We start from the raw sequence: 17,506 nt of genomic DNA, 5'->3' as shown, positions 1-17,506 counted from the left end.
GTCAGAGGGCGGTGCGCCGCGCGCGCGGCACTTTCAAGCGCGGGCGGGAGGGCGGACGGCTGGAGAGGCCCGGGCGGTGGCGGCCCGGGCTGTGGCGGCGGCGGCGGCGGCTCGGGGCGCGAGGCGGCGGCGGCCACGCTCCGGCCGGGTCCCCGCTGCCCCAGGCGGCGCCATGGACGAGGCCGTGGGCGACCTGAAGCAGGCGCTGCCCTGCGTGGCCGAGGCGCCGACCGTCCACGTGGAGGTGCACCAGCGGAGCGGCAGGTGAGCCCGGGCGCCGCACCCAAGCGGAGCCGGACGGGCCCGGGGAGGAAGGGGCGCGTGTGCACGTTATCCTCGGACCTGGCGTTTGTCGGGCCGTTCGGTCACCCCAGCCGCCCACCACCTGATCTCTCAGGACCCCAGGCGAACCCCCGTGGTGCGCAGCTTTCAGAAGGGTCTGGGTGTGGCTTGCGTGGGGCAGGCGCCGGGGAGGGTGGACCCTCCCGGGGGCCTGCCTGCCGCTGAGGGGGAGCCCGAGGGGGAGGCCGGCTGGGGCAGTGTGGGAGGTGGGGCGGAGGCAGGTATGGTCCAGAACCGGTCGGCGTCCTTGAAGCCTTGAATGCCAGTCCGAAAGTGTCAGAGTTTTCCCACGTGAATCACAGGCCTCGGGCTTTTGTTAAAACGCGGACTCGGGCTGCAACCCCACGGCTGTGGGAGCTTTGCGCCTTGGTTCCTAACAGTAGCAGCACTAGCGAGAGCTCGCGGCTCACGCCAGGCCTGTGTCTCCGGGCTGATCTTCCGTTGGGGCAGCCCCGGGTGGCAGGAGCTGTTGCTGTGGCCTCTTGGCGGATGGAGGGCAGGGCTTGGCTTGGGGCTGACCCCCCAGGCGAGCCCACCGCTGTGCTCTGAAAGGCCCTGCTTTTGTAGAAGGCACTTGTTACCATCCTGACCTCTGTGTCTTGTGTTCCCAGCACTGCCAAAAAAGAAGATATAAAGCTGAGCGTTAGAAAGCTGCTCAACAGACATAACATTGTGTTTGGTGACTACACGTGGACCGAGTTTGATGATCCTTTTCTGAGCAGAAACGTGCAGTCTGTGTCTATTGTTGACACCGAGTTGAAGGTTAAAGACCCACAGGTGACTAACTCATATTGTCGAGAAATCGCTAATCCGTAGTCGAATACAAAGTCAGTGTCATGGGGGCACCAGGCTGGCTCATTTAGCAGATCATGCGATCTTGATCCTGGGTTCATAGGTTCAAGCCCCACGTCGGGTGTTGAGTTTACCTTAAAAAAAAAAAAAAAAACAACGTCAGTATCACGGATGTCTGCTCGCTGCTTTGGTGGTGTGTTGTCAGAAAGTGGTTCGTCTATCTGTTGCTTTGTCTGGGAAGAGCCAGGTGCTGGGAGTGGGCTGGCCCCGGGGTCAGAATGCTCACAGCACAGTAGGGGGACCATTGGGAAAGCAGAACGCAGCGCTGTGGAATGGGCTGTGCTGATGAGGCCTCCGTCCCTGCTCTCTGTCCTTCCAGGCAGCAGATGTCCATGGACCGCTCCGCCGGCATAGACTGTAGGAGGCATGGGGGCTGAGGGATCAGATGGGCCTTCCGTGGAGAAGGGCTTCGTCTAGTCTGGCATGCGGACGGCCTCGCCCACCATCTTTGTGGGAGAGGGTGGGTGTGTTGGGACCTTTTTGTCACCATACAAACAACCCAGTGTCTGATACATCCCCTCTATCCGCATGGCTCGTGTCTTAGAATCAGTTGGGAAGCATTGGTTTGGCCCCAAAAGTTTGCTTAGAAGGTGGACCTCTCCTTTCTTATACTGGGACTAACGTTTGTGTCTTTGTCAGTTTTGGGGTTTTTTAAAAAAAAATTTTAATGTTTATTTTTGAGAGACAGAGCGTGAGCAGGGGAGGGGCCGAGAGAGGGGGAGACCCAGAATCCGAAGCAGGCTCTAGGCTCTGAGTAGTCAGCACACAGCCCGACCCCGGGCTCGAACCCCCGAATGGTGAGATCATGACCTGAGCCGAAGTCGGACGCTCAACCGACTGAGCCACCCAGGTGCCCCGTGGCTTTGTGACTTTTACCCATCATACTTGATTTTGGACAGCTTGGAGGACACAGAGGCGCTCTCCATGCTACTGAGGGAGGACAGGTTAACGCAGCCTCAGTGGAGGGTGCTGGGGCCAGCGATTAGACGTTTTAACGTTCTCATCTTTGGCTCTGCCTGTTCACCTAGAGAAATTCATCTTCAGACGTAATTATGTGATTTTGTAGAAGCGCAAGGGCGACTTTCTATATGTTGTTAATAGTAGCTGACAACTCGAAATATCTTGGTTATCCGTCGGTTAGAGGTTGGCTAAGCAGATGATACGATCACAGTAAATACGACATAGCTGTGAAAAAGAAGCGGGAAAGGCACGGTTAGAAAACTGTGTGGTTGAATCCGTTTTTGGTCAAGTACATGTGGCTGTGTGATAGACCATGGCGTGTGTGAGGTTGGATGGGCGACTTTGACAAACTTCATTGTGTATTGTTTGTATGTTTTCACCAACCACGCAATTTTCATGATTACGAAGAACGATAAAGTCGTTTTTTAGTCAAAAGGGGAGAGAGAAACATCTTAAAGAGTTGATACCGAATCTGAATATGATAGGCTTTTTTCCTAATCTACGAACGAGTTTCTAACGTTCTGCATATTCAATTTTTATTTTTGGACGTTACCGGGTAATTGTCATGGCTAGAATTGGGAAGGGAGTTCAGTCTGTGTGGGTTGATTGCTCTCCCTCTCATCACAGCCCATCGACTTGGGTGCCTGCACGATTTCACTTCACGTCTTCCAGCTGAATGAGGGCGGCCCCAGCAGTGAGACTCTGGAGGAGGAGACCGAGAACATAACTGCCGCGAGTCACTGGGTCCTGCCCGCAGGTGCGTGAGCACTGGCGCCGGGCAGTACGCACCTGGGACACGAAGTCAGGGGTCGGCATGTGGCCTGCTCTCTCCAAGGCAGTTAGCTGAGGAGGTTCATCCATCTGTTTTGTAGGCTTTCGGGGTGTTTTTTTCTTGTGGAACAGAGAGCACATCACAGAAGATAAAAGCAGGGGTCTCCATTGTGAGGCTGTGTTCCTGCAGGCGGGTCCCTCAGAGATGGTGCTGAGAATCCGGAGGTGCTCTTTCCTTCCCGGTTGGTCACCTGCCGGCCCCTTCCTTCCTCCTGCCTTCTCCGGGCTTCCCTGTGGACTTTGCCTTGGTTCTAGCCGGTGGAGTCCTCAGCGTTTACGTGTGGTGTCGTGACAGCCGGCCCAGACCTGCCTCTGCCCCACCCAAGTGCTGGCTGCTGGGGAGGACGGTGGGGCAGTCTATGTGCTTGTGGGAGAGCTCAGGTCCAAAAGAGATAATTGCGCGTGGTCACGTGATGAAAAAGTAACTCCGTACTCCATTCGGTTGTCTGTTGAAAGCTGAGTGACTGGCAGTGATTTTGCATCTGTAAAGAAAAATTAAACTTTTAAGAAACAATTCAAAAATTTAACTTCCCGGTAATGAGACTCTCAGCCTGTGGTGTGTGGCGTGATGGAGAGCGTCAGTGACTCGGGGCAGACCTCACTGGTCATTGTGGTGCTTGTTTTCCTAAAATTAGGTTTTTGTTTTCCTCTCTCCCAGCTGAATTCCATGGGCTTTGGGACAGCCTGGTATATGATGTGGAAGTCAAATCTCATGTAAGTTGCTGTGCTAATTTTGCAGGAAGTCCCGGCTGTTTGAGTTGGGATCAATATTGTGTTGCCCTCCAGCATCTTGGAGCCCCGTGACTCAAATAGGCTTTTGGGAATTTATGGCTCCTGGCAGCCCGTGTCCCGGGTGTCTGTCCCATGGGGGAGGAAGAGGAGGGTGCAGAATGTAAAGACAGCTTTCACCGGATTGTGCTCTTAACACACTGGGACTGAGGAGGCAGGGCCAAGGGGCAGACAGAGCAGGTCGGCAGGTCGGAGCAAGCGCCAGCTCGTCTGAGCCCCCTTCAAGGGGAAGGGTCCTGCATGCCGTGGGGGACACTAGAAGTCCATCCCCCACATCACCCGGGCTACGCGGCCACAGTCCTGGCTGTTGTCCTAAGTGAATGTGCTGTGGCTTGCCCGCTGCTGTGTTGTCCCAGAGGTAGGAGCCCACTCGTCACTTGCTAAGTCTTGTCCTTTGGCGGGACCCCTGTGTTTGTCTGCATACTTAGAGTAGCAGCAGCCAACCTGGTCTCGTACGTTTGGAGTTTCTTCCAAAACGAAAGCCTGTGAAGCATCCGGCACTCGGCGCCAGCAGTCGCCGAGGGGTGGTCTGGCGCCCGGCCCCTCTCCTCGGGCACGAGCTCCGGCGGCACATCTGGTGGGAACCTTTGCCTTGTCCACACCTCCATGTGCATTTTACCTTTCTTCGCTCAGCTCCTCGATTACGTGATGACAACCTTGCTGTTTTCAGACAAGAACGTCGACAGCAATCTCATCGCCTGGAACCGGGTGGTGCTGCTTCACGGTAAGAGCGTGCGGGGTTTTCTTTATTTAACCAGGTAAACCGTGTGAAGTCAGGCTTTTTTACTTGTCCCGCTGACCTTCAAGGGGTTACAGTTCTGTTTTCTGATGCAGCCAGAGCTGTCCTCGAATGTCCCCTCCCTGAGAAGCCACTCTAGCTCACATTACCCTGGGCATGTGTCACCTGACCCTTCACTCGGCAGCTGCCTGGTCTCTGCCTTGTGACTCTCCTATGTTACTATTAAACTTTTCATATAACTGCCTAATTCCCCCAAGTGATCGTACCGTCCTTAGGGCAGGAACTGCCTCACGTTTTTGTAGTATTCCCAGGGCTTCGCTTTGTGACCATAAACCGCAACAGCCCTGCTTCACTGAAATTCTGTCTGAATCTTCTCAGAGGAGAACGTTGGATTTTTTCTTGATGTTCCTGGTTAGAAAGAAATCGAGAGAATGCCCAAATAATAGTGAGGTGGGGGTGATTAGCTTCTGAGACCAGTTAAGACCATATGCTTCTGTGGAGTCTTAAAAATCTTTTATTTTCTTCTAAGATTGTATTTATTTGTTTTGAGACAGAGCGCACGAGTGGGGGAAGGGCAGAGAGAGAGGGAGAGAGAATCCCGAAAAGGCTCCACGCTGTCAGCACAGAGCCCAACTCGGGGTGCAGTCTCACAAACTGTGAGATCTTGGCCTGAGCCGAAATCAAGGTTCAGATGCTTAACCGAACCACCCAGGCACCCCCAACATGGGGCCTTTTAAACCGCAGGTGATCTAGCATATTGTCCTGATACTGGGTTCTGAGCAGACCATCCGTGGGTATTTGGATTAGTGAAATCAAGTATTTCCCGTTTGGAATCGGCTCTATGTTTCTTCTTTAATTATCAAGAATGCACGCAGATCAGATTTGAAAGCGTCTGCATCTTCTGGTAGACGCGTTTGTCCCTCTGCGTTGGCGTCTCAGCTGCTGCCAGGCCTCCTGCTCGGTGGCACACGGGGCGAGAAGCTGTACGAGCGGGGCTTCGCCTGCTGCTCTTCTGGTTTAGTGCGGGCTGCCGTGGAAGACGGGGGTGCCGTGGGCTGCAGGAGTGACAAACAGCGGCGCCGTAAGGATCCAGATGCTTGTCGTGAAAGGTGTTTGACCTTTCGCGAGGTGACTTAGCGAGTGGGTTTTCTAGAGGACGTGTGGGGACAAGGAGGGTGTCGGCGAAGTTGGAGACCGACCGGGAGATGTGCTCGCTCTGGATGCTGAGGGGACGCACGGGCCGGGAGGCGATGCTGTGTTGGGGACACGGAAGCCAAGAGTAGAAACACAGGCCGAGGTCAGACAAGGAGAAAAAGGGAAAGCCTTGAGAAGCGTGTTAATATTTTGCAGCACGCACGCTGCTAGCCGACTTCTTTGTGGGCTGCCCGGCGGTACTTGGGGTAACAGCATTCGGAGCTCTGAGCCCCGCTCCTTGCTGTGTGTGCCGGGGATAATGCAGCTCCCGTTGTTTTAAGGGATTTGTTACCGCGCTGACTTAAAAACACATCTGCTTGGGTTTTGTTACAGGTCCTCCGGGAACTGGAAAAACATCCCTGTGTAAGGCACTAGCCCAGAAATTGACTATCAGACTTTCGAGCAGGTAACTTCTGGTAATTCGAGAAAGGGAAGCAGCAGGACCGGGTCGCTTGCTTTTCATGTGTGACATGGAAGCTGTTTGTCTCTTCATAATTTTCCTTTACTAGTAGATCCCTCTCTCTCAGAGCAAATTCACTCCCGTACTGAGCACTGTTCTGAGTTAAGAGTCTCAGTCTTTTACGTTTACGGTGCTTCCTTTAACGATCAGCACGTGCTCTTTGGGTGACTGTCCCACGTGTATGTCGGAATGCAGTCCGCTCTCAGGGCCGGATGCTTGCTGCTCTCGCTGATGGTCTCCCATCCTGTTGCCTGAGAGAGGCATGGCCAAGCCAGGGGTGGGTTTGTCTGTTTCTCCTTGAGTTCTGTCTCTCTCGGGGCTTATGATGTCCTTGCGTTTAGACACCATTCGGCCGTTATTTTCTCAACGAATTCCCCCTACACACACTCACTTTCTAGGAACAGACCCATTTATTTGCATGTTCGGCTGTTTGATATTCTCCCCTGGGCCACCAATGTGGCTTTTTTCCTTTGAGGATTTTAGAATTTTCTGTGTTGCATTTTGGGCAGTTTTCTAAGATGTCAGATCTGCTTTTAATTCAGTGACATTTTCATTTCTGTTTGCATATTTTTCTTTTCTGGCTGTTCCACTTGGTTCCTTTTATACTTTTCAATTCTCTCCGCATTATCCTCTTGTTAAAATGTTTGAGCCGGTGTGTGGTCACCATTTCACACCTTTCCCTGCTAAGTCCATCCTTGTTGTCAGTTCTGGGTCTTTCTGTTGACTGGTGTTTCTCCTGGTTTGGGGTCCGTTTCTGCTTGTGCCGTCAGGTAAGTTTCGGTCGAATGCAGACATTGTTTTTGTCGGGTTTTGTTCTGCTGGCATTGCATTTGTGATTTAGGGCAACGCTTTTGAGGTTTGTTTTTAAGCTTTACTGGAAAGGAGTCCAGACTTAATAGTGAAGTGAGGCCCTTCTGGGATCTCACTTGGGCACCCTGAGTGATAGCGGGTACTGTGCACGTTGGCCATTGGGAACTTGAGCTTCCCAGCCTGTGAGCACCAGGAGCCGTGCCCCTCACGGCTCTCCAGCCGATTGGGATTTCCGTATTCACACACGCCCGAGTGTCAGCAAAGACCCAGAGGGACCCCGTGATGATTCCCGGAGCTTTACTCCTGCGTGTCTACCTCCCCTCTGGAACTCTGCTCTGCAGCCTACAGCTGCCTCAGGCTCCTCGAACTCTGACCTCTGTGTCCAAGTCAGCGCAGTGGCTGTGCACGTCTTGGGTCCCCTCCAGGGTCGCGGTCGGAAGGCGCTGTAGGCAGAGAGCCAGAGCGCTTGCGGGCTCCCTCGTTCCTGTCTGGGTGACAGTCCTGACGCCTGCTGTCTGGCGCCATTCACAGATGCTGTTGCGATGATTTCGTCTCCTTTTCCGGTTAATTCAGGGGATTGATCTGAGACTTGTTACTCCAGCGTGTATCCTAGGACGGATACTTTATTTTCTTCCCTTTCAAAAATGTCCCGTGAGTATTTTTGCGTAGGGAAGTTGCTCTTTTTCTACCTTTTATTCTGTGTGAGCAACTTGGTTTTGTCTTGACCTGCCGAGGTGCATCTGTGCCTTGCAGATCTCTTGGAGCCGTTACCTGAAACACTGGACGCTGAAGATGTTACCGCAAGAAAGAAAACTTCCTGCAGTACAACCGTCTGGAAATACGCATTTATTTTGTGGCTTAGAAATGCCAGAGAGAAACCTTGGCAAGCCTTTGTTGCTCACCTGATCGAAATGCCTTAGGGTTAATTTTGTTCAGTATTCAACCCAGTCTTTATTCCATTCGGTTGTCTGTCTCTCCCCTCTTTGGTAAACAGAATTAGCGGATAGCCAGTTGCAATTTTTTGAAAGGGGTTGTCTTTCTCATGTGGACTTCCGAGGCATCGGGGACGGGGCTCGGCTTCCCTTCTGCCCCCGTCTCGCTCCCTGTTTGATTTTAGTTAGAACTAAGTGCATCCAGGTGTCCCGTGTGCACAGAGGACCAGTGCTAGATTGCAGTCTGTCAGTATATACTGAGGTTGACATCGGGGCCTCCGGGTGCCCCATGGCCCTGGGGTCCACAGGAAGTGAGTTTTTGCTGGGAATGTCCACTCGTCGGGTTTATGGAGGGAGGAAACCACGTTCAGCTCTGGCCAGAAAACGTCTGACGGTTACGTTTTGTTTTGCTACCACGTTACTGCTGGTGACACTTCTTAGAGCACCTGAGACGTCCGTTCCAAGCAGATGAAAAGTTGTTTTGATGCAGAGATGTTTTCCAGTTCAAAACCCTTAGTTTGCTTCAGCTAGGACCGCTGATTGCGTGTTGTTAGATGGTCGTAAGTACTTGCGCAGGCTGCCGCACCAGCCCTCGTTGGTAGCTGTGGTGACTTAACCAGTTAGTGGGCAGCGGAGGGATGCTGGGTTGAAGCAGAAGTGTTGCCGCCCCTGTGGGTGCCGTAGGAGCGATTTGGAGCCGCTCGTGTAACTCTGTTTTATCATCTCAGGTACCGGTACGGCCAATTAATTGAAATCAACAGCCACAGCCTCTTCTCTAAGTGGTTTTCGGAAGTAAGTATCAGCATCGCTTCTGCTTGTCGGCATTGTCGACCATGTAGTTGGACGGCTGTCTCGTAGAGTAGGCAAACTCTCCTCCGAGAGCTTCAGACAGAAGTAGGTAACGGGACAGTAGGGCGGACTCGCGGTCGGAGGGAAGTTCCAGAACTGAGCGGTAACTTGGAAATAGGCCCGAGAGTACCCTCTGCTGGTGGCATCCAGACCTTTGGGCGGGACAGACACTCGGCTTTCCCTGAGGACGGGACCTGCGTTCAGCAGAGGGCTGCATCCTCAGAGAGCACGCCCTCAGGGCTCTGAGCCTCGTTCCTCTGTGTTCCTCTGTCCGAACCGTGGGGCTCGGTCAAGGTGATGTTGCAGGTGCCTCTCAGCACAGGAGAGCTCTGCCCGGGCACCGGTGCAAACAGATCCCTCCAGAGGGTGGTGAGCCAGGACGCGGAGCACCCGTAAGGAGTGCACTTAGCTTGCATCCGTGACCCATCTTGTTCCTGGTGGTGCGGATGGCAGGCAAAAGGAAGGAGGGAGGGCGCTCAGGCACCTGTGTGTGCCAGGCGGCTCAGGGCTGAGCCGGCGTGGGCTCGGGTGCGCTTCCTGGCACGTGGAGCGGGGCAAGGGGATCGTGTGGGTCGGCCTCTCCCGTGTGGCCCTGGCTCCTTGGATTTAGGGATTTCTCCAGGGGGCCGTCAGGAGACAATGGGCTTGTGGGGCCCCCTGGGGTCATAACGAGGCCGGGCAGGGACAGCAGATAAGGGTGTGCAGCAGGCGGCGTGAAGTGTACAAGTCAACATTAAAGGAGTGTTTTGGTTCCAGAGTGGCAAGCTGGTAACGAAGATGTTCCAGAAGATTCAGGACTTGATTGATGACAGAGATGCGCTGGTGTTCGTGCTGATTGATGAGGTAGGCACAGCTGGACATCACACCCGTGACTGAAGGAAATCGGACCCCTGGCTGAGTCCGTCCTCCATCCGGCACTCCTGTCACGCAGCCCTCTCCTCCCCGGCGTCCCGCACGTCGAGCTCCTGGCATAGCGGGCTCACGCGTACCCGTTCACTTGTCCCTCGCTTGCTCGGTTGATGCAGCGCATGGCTGCCCCTGGGGTCGGGTGCTGTCCTTTCCGACCTGTCGCCCCATCCCCACAGGTGGAGAGCCTCACGGCCGCCCGCAACGCTTGCAGAGCAGGTACCGAGCCGTCAGATGCCATCCGTGTGGTCAACGCTGTCTTAACCCAGATCGATCAGATTAAGAGGTAATGCTGACACGGTGGTCTCACGTGAGAAGCCACAGGGAGGGTGTGAGGTGGCCGCACGCCTCTACACGTTACTCAGCTCCTCTGAGTGGACACACGGCTGCTGAGTTTCGGCCCTTCTCCCACACCTGAGGCGGTGTATCTGCTAAATGCACCACTTCGGGGACAGGTACTTTCACTAAGGTATCGGAAACATAAAACGAAACTCGAGTGTGCGGAGAAGCGCGTGACCGTGAAACACGGCCGCCCTCCGGCACCGATGCCGGCACCGCCCAGCGTTGGTTGGCGTTGCAGGGCTGGCGATGGACAGGCGAGCGCCCCCCGCGTGCGCTTCATGGGGCCAGATTTCACGTCTCCACAGCCCAGCCTTGCAGGTCCGGGGCCCGTGGTCAGTGTGCCCTGAGCCCGTGCAGCTTTAGGGAGTGACTCCTCGTAACCTGACTCGGTCCGGGCCCCCACCCCCACCCCGGATCGCAGCCCTCGGTGGGTCCCGGGAGCGCTCTCCCACTGGGAGGCTGCCCGGCTGCAGAGCTAGCTTGTCCGCGTGGACTGGTGGGGAACCGAATCGTGCCGTGGGCTGTTTCCCGGGCCTCCCGCAGTACATTTACGGTTTACGACCTGCGACCTGCTGTGAGGGGCTGTAATTTCCTGAGCCGCAGCTGTTGCTGGCCTGCTTGCTTCCATCCTGCTCGGGGCCAGCCATGTGCCCCTGTCGCCGCTCCTCCTTCCTCCCTGGGCTCTGCTCCCAGCCCCGCCCCTGCTCCTCAGTCTGGTTTCTGCCCCTCCCTTACCTGAGAGCCATCTGCCCTCCCTGGAATTTTCCGCACCGTCAGACCTCCAGCCACCCTTCCCCTGCCTCCACTCTCCAGACCGCCTAGTTTCTGCTGTCAGCCTCCTTCCCTCTTCTGTTGGTTACCCCTCACGGGCCTGCGGGTCCACCTAGACTGGGCGTCGGACACTCCCGGGGCGCTCACTCAGCCCTGCGGCTCCTGCCTCCAGGGTTCCCATTGACCCGATGTCCTCCCTGTGCAGCCCCTGCTCGAGCCAGAAGGTGGGGTCCCAGTGCCCCTCCTGTCGCTGGCAGGTGTGGGGGCTCAGGAGGGAATGGAGACGCACGGGTTTCCGGTTGCCCTCACCCCTTCCTGTGCCCTTAACTTCACGCTTCCTGTTCAGGCCCCTCTAGACCACCTTTCCAGGCCTTCCTTTGTGTGGGTCTGACTCTTTGGGACAAAGCCCGTCCCCAGACAAGAATCCCAGCCGTGTCATCCCTCCGCCCGGACTCCTGTGACCCGCACACTCCCTGCCCCTAACCCTCAGTGGCTCACCCTTGCTCACCCCGCACTACACACCTGTTTCCAGGCACCGGGTGAAGCTGGCCTTCCTGGGGGCTCCCCAGGCCACACGCTTCCTGCGGCCCGGCCTGTGTGTTGACTCGGGCCCCGGGGGAGCATCGCCACATCCCCCACACCGAGCCCAGTGGCCTGGGAAGCGTGCTTGTGGGATGCCTTGTGCCTGCCGTGTGCTGGCCACGCTGGCCGACAGACTGGACCACGGGGCTCTCTTGTCCTTTGGAAGCTAAAGGGGAAGCAGCCCGTAAACAGGATAAATACCTCGGCTCCACGGCGTGTGGGAGTCCCGAGAGCTGCGTGTCGAGTGCTCAGCTGGCTGTGCCCTGGCAGGTCGATGGGGTGCTCAGGGCGCTGCACACAAAGGGAGAGCTCCGGGGGTGCTTGGGTGGCTCAGGCGGTTAAGTGTCTGACTTTTGATACTGGCTCAGGTTGTGGGATCAAGCCCTGCACTGGGCTCCAAGCTGAGCATGGAGCCTGCTTGGGATTTTCTCTCTCTCTCTCTCTCTCTCTCTCTCTCTCTTTCTCTCTCTCTCTCTCTCTTTCTCTCTCTCCCTCCCTCCCTCCCCCCCCCCCCCCCGCCCTGCACATACACACTTTTCCTGTCTCTAGAGATAAAAGTAAAATGGGGGGGGGGGAAGGAAGAAAAAAGAAAAAACGAGAGTTTTGTCATGCCACAGTTGACGGAAGAGAGGGAACAGTCAAGTGGGGGTCTGAGACAACTTGCTGGAAGACAGGAGCAACACCTCCTTAGCGCACTGTGTTGCAGCCAAGAGAGCCTGGTGGGAGTTGGGGGCCCGGCAGGCACTCAGGTGTGGGCCTCAGGAGGCCTCCTAGGCCGGGTTTGGGACGTGGGGTGCAGGCGGCTGAGACGCTGGCTGAATTCTGAACCTTCGAGGACGGGGGTGGGGGGGTGTGATGGAATCACTGAGGCGCCGGCCGACTGGCGCTCACTCCTCTGCCTCCAGGCACTGCAACGTGGTGATTCTGACCACTTCCAACATCACGGAGAGGATCGACGTGGCCTTCGTGGACAGGGCTGACATCAGGCAGTACATCGGACCGCCCTCTGCAGCAGCCATCTTCAAAATCTACCTCTCCTGTCTGGAAGAACTGATGAAGGTACGGGGCGTTTTTGCTTCCAACCGGGCTTCTCGTGTGTCCTTAGTTCCCTGACACAGGTTAAAGTCGCCAATTCCGAGATGGGATGAGTTACTTGAACGTGGTGTTAACCATCTTAGGTCGAAAACTGCAGTTGGTGTGTTTCGTAGGTTGAGCTGATAGTTGAAATTATTGGGGTGCCTGGGTGGCTCAGTCGGTTGAGCGTCTGACTTGGGCTCAGGTCATGATCTCACGGTTCGTGGGTTCGAGCCCCGCATCAGGCTCTGTGCTGACTGCTTGCTCAGAGCCTGGAGCCTGCTTCAGATTCTGTGTCTCCTTCTCTCTCTGCCCCTCCTCCTCTCACGCTTTGTCTCTGTTTCTCAAAAATAAATAAATGTAAAAAAAAAATTAAAAAAAAAAGAAATTATGGCCACCGACTTTATATTTTTGCTCTTTTAGCGCAAAATGATGATTATGATCATGTGATCTATCGATCTGCCGGGAGGGGCGTGGAAACCTGCCAGACATGTCCTAGTTCATAGGGAGACCTGACTGGAGGCCACAGGTCACAGGGCTGTCATCTGACTGGAGGTCACAGTTCACAGAAGGGTCATCTGACTGGGTTGCCGTTCACAGTGTATCATTAGCTACGGCATTAATGTCCCTTCAGTCCCGTGTTCTAGCGAGCAGTGAGCACAACAGCAGTGGGCGAGGTAGCGCGCTCCCAGTGGGCCTGGTGTAAACCACTCTAGGCAGAACCTGGGTGCTAGGAGTCCAGGGCACTGGGCACAGCAGGCCCGAGGCAGGCAGTCCCTTCCCCCAGGGGGGCGTTCCTGAACCCTGATTCTGGGAGATACGCAGTAACCGAGCCAACCGACGGACGGGGATTTACGTGGTGATCGTTGGCATGACGTTGTCGTAACAGGATGGCGGGGGTGGGATCGACCCCCAGCCCGGCGCCACAGAGCTTCGGCGGGGATCACACAGCCCCTGACAGGGATGGGAGGGCTGGTCTGGCGTGTGCACCCTGTCCCACTTTGCTGCGGCACGGAGAAAGTGGCGGCCCCGGGGAGCCTTGACCTGAGGTCCCAGGTGAGCTCTGGAAAGTGTTGGTGCCGAGAAGTCAGCGTGATGGGATCCCGACAGTGGTCACGCTCCTACTTGTGCTGCGTATCCGGGAGATGTTTCGCCAGTTAACGTACGAACTTTTCTAGAAGCTGAGCATGTGGGACAGGGGTTCTCAACCGGTTTGCAGGAAGTTAAGCCATTCCGATGACGGAGTGGAAATTTGGCCAGTCCTGAAGGCTGTTGGCCTGTGCCTGGCCCACTCCGTCAGGAGCCCGCGGTTGTCGCGTGCACCTGGAGGGGCAGCGGGGGGCAGTCCCGGGGAGGCTTCAGGGACCCAGGGAGGCTCAGGAAGGTGAGAACACTCCTGGCATAAACCCTGTTGCTTAAATTTACTCACAGCCTTCACCAGACCGCCAAAACGTGCGGACAAAGCTGTTTGTTCTCCGTTCTCTCCTGGTCCCCAAGTCAGAGCAGTTCACGTTAGAAGTTGTTCAGTGCTGGTCCCTGGGCGCCCTGTCAGGTGCCGCTTCTTGGCAGAGTGCCTCCCGTGTACAGCCACGTGGCTCACAAGGGAATGAAGTCCAGATCCAGGGTCAGGCTGTGCCACCTGCCACGCAACGGTCTTGTCTTAAAAACAACAAATGAAGGGGCGCCTGCGCGGCTCAGGTCATGATCTCATGGTTTGTGGGTTTGAGCCCCGCGTCGGGCTCTATGCCGTCAGCTTGGAGCCCGGAGCCTCCTTTGGATTCTGTGTGTCTGTCTGTCTCTCTCTCTCCCTCTCCCTCTCTCTCTCCCTCTCCCTCTCCCTCTCCCTCTCCCTCTCCCTCTCCCTCTCCCTCTCCCTCAAATAAATAACTAAAAAAAAAAAAAATGGAGACCCTCCTTGAAAGGCAGGCCAAGTCCTGACTCCTGAGCTCGACTCTGCTTCCCTGGGTTGTGATACGCCTTTGAAACCCACTACCGGGCTGGCCTCAGCCCCTCCGAGTCCCTCTCTGCCCTGACACGTAGTGAAGACACGTCTTGATCAAAAGCACAGAAGAGGCTGGGTCCCCGCTAGTCTCCGAGACGTGTCCCGTCACCCGTATTCTCACCTGCGTTTGAAGGAGCGGGGACGTGCGTGTGAGCGAGAGGGGAGCGGCCTGCGTCCTGGCGTGGCCGTGCTTGCCTTTCTGGGGGAGGCGATGTTTCTGAGAAACGGGCTGCTGTCCCGTGGCCGACAGTGTGCACTCTGCCCGTGAACCGCGCCGTGACGCCCTGTGTCTGTCTCCAGTGTCAGATCATATACCCTCGCCAGCAGCTGCTGACCCTCCGGGAGCTGGAGATGATTGGCTTCATTGAAAACAACGTGTCAAGGTTGAGTCTCCTTTTGAGTGAAATTTCAAGGTGTGCATTGCCTCCATCTTTATAACCTAGAAAAGTGCATTTGTTGTGGTCATGGGCGGTTGTAGCTGACTGCAGCAGCCTGGGGTCGTGGTTTGGGGTCAGAGGACAGGGACTGGGACCCCGAGGCGTCTGTCACACAGGCGCTGGGAGAGCTTTGAGAGCACCCGACCGCCCTGGCCCCAGGCGCCTGGGCCAGAGCGTAGAGGTCCGCCACCCTCCCACAGGCACCGTTAGAAAGTAAAAAGCAGTGCTGTGTTTGTCTCTGAAAAGATAGATATCCAGATGAGGCTCTCGTGACGTAGTCCTGATTTCTTAAAAAACGGCATTTGTTAAATTTTTACAAATCGATGAGAAGGAAAAAGTGGAAGCTTCTGTCTGAGTAAGCAGAGGACACAGCGGCAGGGGTCTGTGTTTGGTGCTTCGGGAAGTCAGAGAAAGCACGCGGCCCGGCAGCCCTAGGCGTCAGGAGGGAGCGCTCGGCCCCTGAGCGCCAGTGGCTGCACACGTGCTGGGGGCCTGTGGCTGGCAGCGTGGTCGACCTCCCACATGGCTCTGTGACCAGGGGTGGCAGGAAGGGAAGGTGGGGAGATGGAGTGGAGCACAGTTGCAGTGGAGTGAAGGACAGTTAGAATTTGGACAAACTGGAGAGAACTGGGGAAGGCCGTGGGGGACTTGCGGCGAGCTGTACGGCAGAGATCGGGTGGTGGTGCTGGCGGCCCAGAGGCCACGTCGTGACCAGAGTCTGAACTTCATCCTGAAGCCGTGAGGCTTGTGGAAGCTTTTGAACAAAGGGATAGCCTGAAGAAACTACATTTCGGGTTATCTCTTGAAGAAATCGAAACTGGTCAAGATGAGGCAGAAGAGGGCAGTTCTGACACTTGGACAAAAATAGTTGATGGGGACCAGCCTGGTTTCCTCGGGATCCGTGCCACTGGCCGCGTGCCCACCATGTCGTGTGTGCCTCTCCTGGGCAGCTAACAGCTCAGGGCGGCAAGCATCCTGTCCCGCCTGGGGCAGGAGCTGAGGACCGGGGGCCACCAGCCCACCTTGAGGCCAGCTATAGGGGAGGGGACTTTCGGAGATGAGGGAAACCGTCCCCAAGCGCGGTTCTGTTCACAGGAAGAGCGAGGGTCTCAGCGGCCGCGTCCTGAGAAAGCTCCCTTTTCTGGCTCATGCGCTGTATGTCCAGGTGAGTCCGCCATGGCCACCCCTGCCTCTGAGTGCTCTGTGCCCCCCACTGCCACTGTGTGCCCCCCACCACCACTCTGTGTGGCGGGGCCTGGCCTCGCGGGGAGTTGCACATAACACCGTTACGGATCTGACTCACCTCCATGCCTAAGCGATGGGCTTCTGGGCGGGAGGGCCTCGGTGCCTCTGAAGCGAGGAGGTGGCCTGCGGGCGTCTCACACACCTCTGCTCACACTGGGCCCTCCATGGACTCGCGCGGAGCAGGGCCTCGGAGTCCCCCGCCCTGCCCCATACTGGGGGTGCCGGCCAGCAGCCCCACCAGGGACATGACCGGCCCATATACCCGTGTCTGTTTCCAGGCCCCCACTGTCACCATCGAGGGCTTCCTTCGAGCCCTGTCTCTGGCAGTGGACAAGCAGTTCGAAGAGAAGAAGCAGCTCTCGTCTTGCGTCTGATCCGGACCCCGCCGTGATCGTGGGCACAGTCGGCAGGTGACGTCGCTGCCCAGAAGTCTCCGAACGCTCTGCCCGGGCCGGAAGCCCACAAGGCTGAGTGGTGTTCAAAGAAGTGTGTCGTATGTGACGTGTTTTTAAGACGAATCGGCCTGTCATTTTCACTGTTTCAAAAGATGATTCAAGTTCTGCCGTCTAGGTGTCCTCACTCCATCCTGCCTCTAGACAGTCAGATGCAAAATGCTGACAAAATTGGTTTAAAATAGGCCATGAACACAGGCTTTAAGAAGCAAAAGAAAAAACTACGTTGTCTTAAATAAGAATGTAATCCCAGCGTTAAAAACATCTGGGTCACTGAAATATGACGTGGCCTTTGCTCTCTGACCTGAGCCTCATTTATTTGGTGCAATCGGTTCAGAGACTAATGAGTAAAAAAAAAAACCTATTCCTATGTTCTAGAAATGGAGAAAACAATTCTGGAAGAGTGGGCTTCGCACAAAGGTGCTATTTGTGAGAAAGGTGCAGTTTGGGGATCGGGTGAGTGTGTGCCACGCAGCTCGGCCCCAGGACAGGCGGCGTCGCACGGTTTCCCGCCCGTCGTTTTGCAGCAGCGTTGCGGCTGCGCGCGGTGGCACGTCACCCGCGTACGGCAAGCTGGCTGGAACTTGGCGCACCTCACAGGATGTGCTTTGCGCTTACCCGACGCTCAAATCAATTTCACGCTCATGTTTTGTACACGTTTTGAAGACCACGTTGGCTTTTGTTACAGAGCTTTTTAAGTATTAAAGCGTATTCCACCAGAACTTTTCATGTTGAGTCTCCACTCCGACGATGTGGATTCTATTGAGACATTCCCGTGACTATGTAGCTATTAGCCTGTTTCGTGCCTTGAGGTGTCAAAAGGGACTGTGACCATTTATGGGAATGACACCAAGAGCCACATCTGGAACCTGGAGCCTGGCTCTGGCCTCCTCGAGCCCTGAAGTGGGGGTAAAGGCAGTGTCTGTGGGCACCGGGG

The 17,506-nt window shown here is 55.9% G+C and overlaps 1 protein-coding gene and 1 non-coding gene across 2 annotated transcripts; both read left to right on the top strand.

The window, feature by feature from the left end:
* The first annotated feature begins 163 nt into the window (after window positions 1-163).
* Window positions 164-17,281, top strand: TRIP13 (thyroid hormone receptor interactor 13). Its single transcript, XM_047094399.1, has 13 exons — window positions 164-264; window positions 954-1,119; window positions 2,782-2,911; window positions 3,644-3,699; window positions 4,408-4,498; window positions 6,041-6,113; window positions 8,638-8,701; window positions 9,515-9,601; window positions 9,844-9,950; window positions 12,265-12,418; window positions 14,736-14,848; window positions 15,968-16,037; window positions 16,396-17,281. Exons 1-13 carry the CDS (start codon window positions 173-175, stop codon window positions 16,489-16,491), a joined length of 1,299 nt encoding a protein of 432 aa, XP_046950355.1. The 5' UTR covers window positions 164-172; the 3' UTR covers window positions 16,492-17,281.
* Window positions 12,597-12,681, top strand: TRNAP-UGG (transfer RNA proline (anticodon UGG)). The gene has a single exon. It is a non-coding gene; the product is annotated as a tRNA-Pro (tRNA).
* Window positions 17,282-17,506: the final 225 nt, after the last annotated feature.

This window comes from Lynx rufus, unplaced genomic scaffold (assembly GCF_022079265.1).
Source record: "Lynx rufus isolate CCGP_SWC_20201006 ecotype Redwood Valley unplaced genomic scaffold, mLynRuf1.p SCAF_1, whole genome shotgun sequence".
In the NCBI taxonomy this organism is placed as follows: Eukaryota; Metazoa; Chordata; class Mammalia; order Carnivora; family Felidae; genus Lynx; species Lynx rufus.
This window is presented reverse-complemented; position numbering and strand designations above follow the sequence as displayed.

What these genes read in the sequence shown, in the direction of transcription:
- TRIP13 (XM_047094399.1), top strand. Translation starts at nt 173, where the DNA reads ATGGACGAGGCCGTGGGCGACCTGAAGCAGGCGCTGCCCTGCGTGGCC. An exon ending in TGAAGGTTAAAGACCCACAG is followed by an intron (nt 1,120 to 2,781) that starts GTGACTAACTCA and finishes CTCTCATCACAG; the next exon opens with CCCATCGACTTGGGTGCCTG. An exon ending in ATGTGGAAGTCAAATCTCAT is followed by an intron (nt 3,700 to 4,407) that starts GTAAGTTGCTGT and finishes TTCTTCGCTCAG; the next exon opens with CTCCTCGATTACGTGATGAC.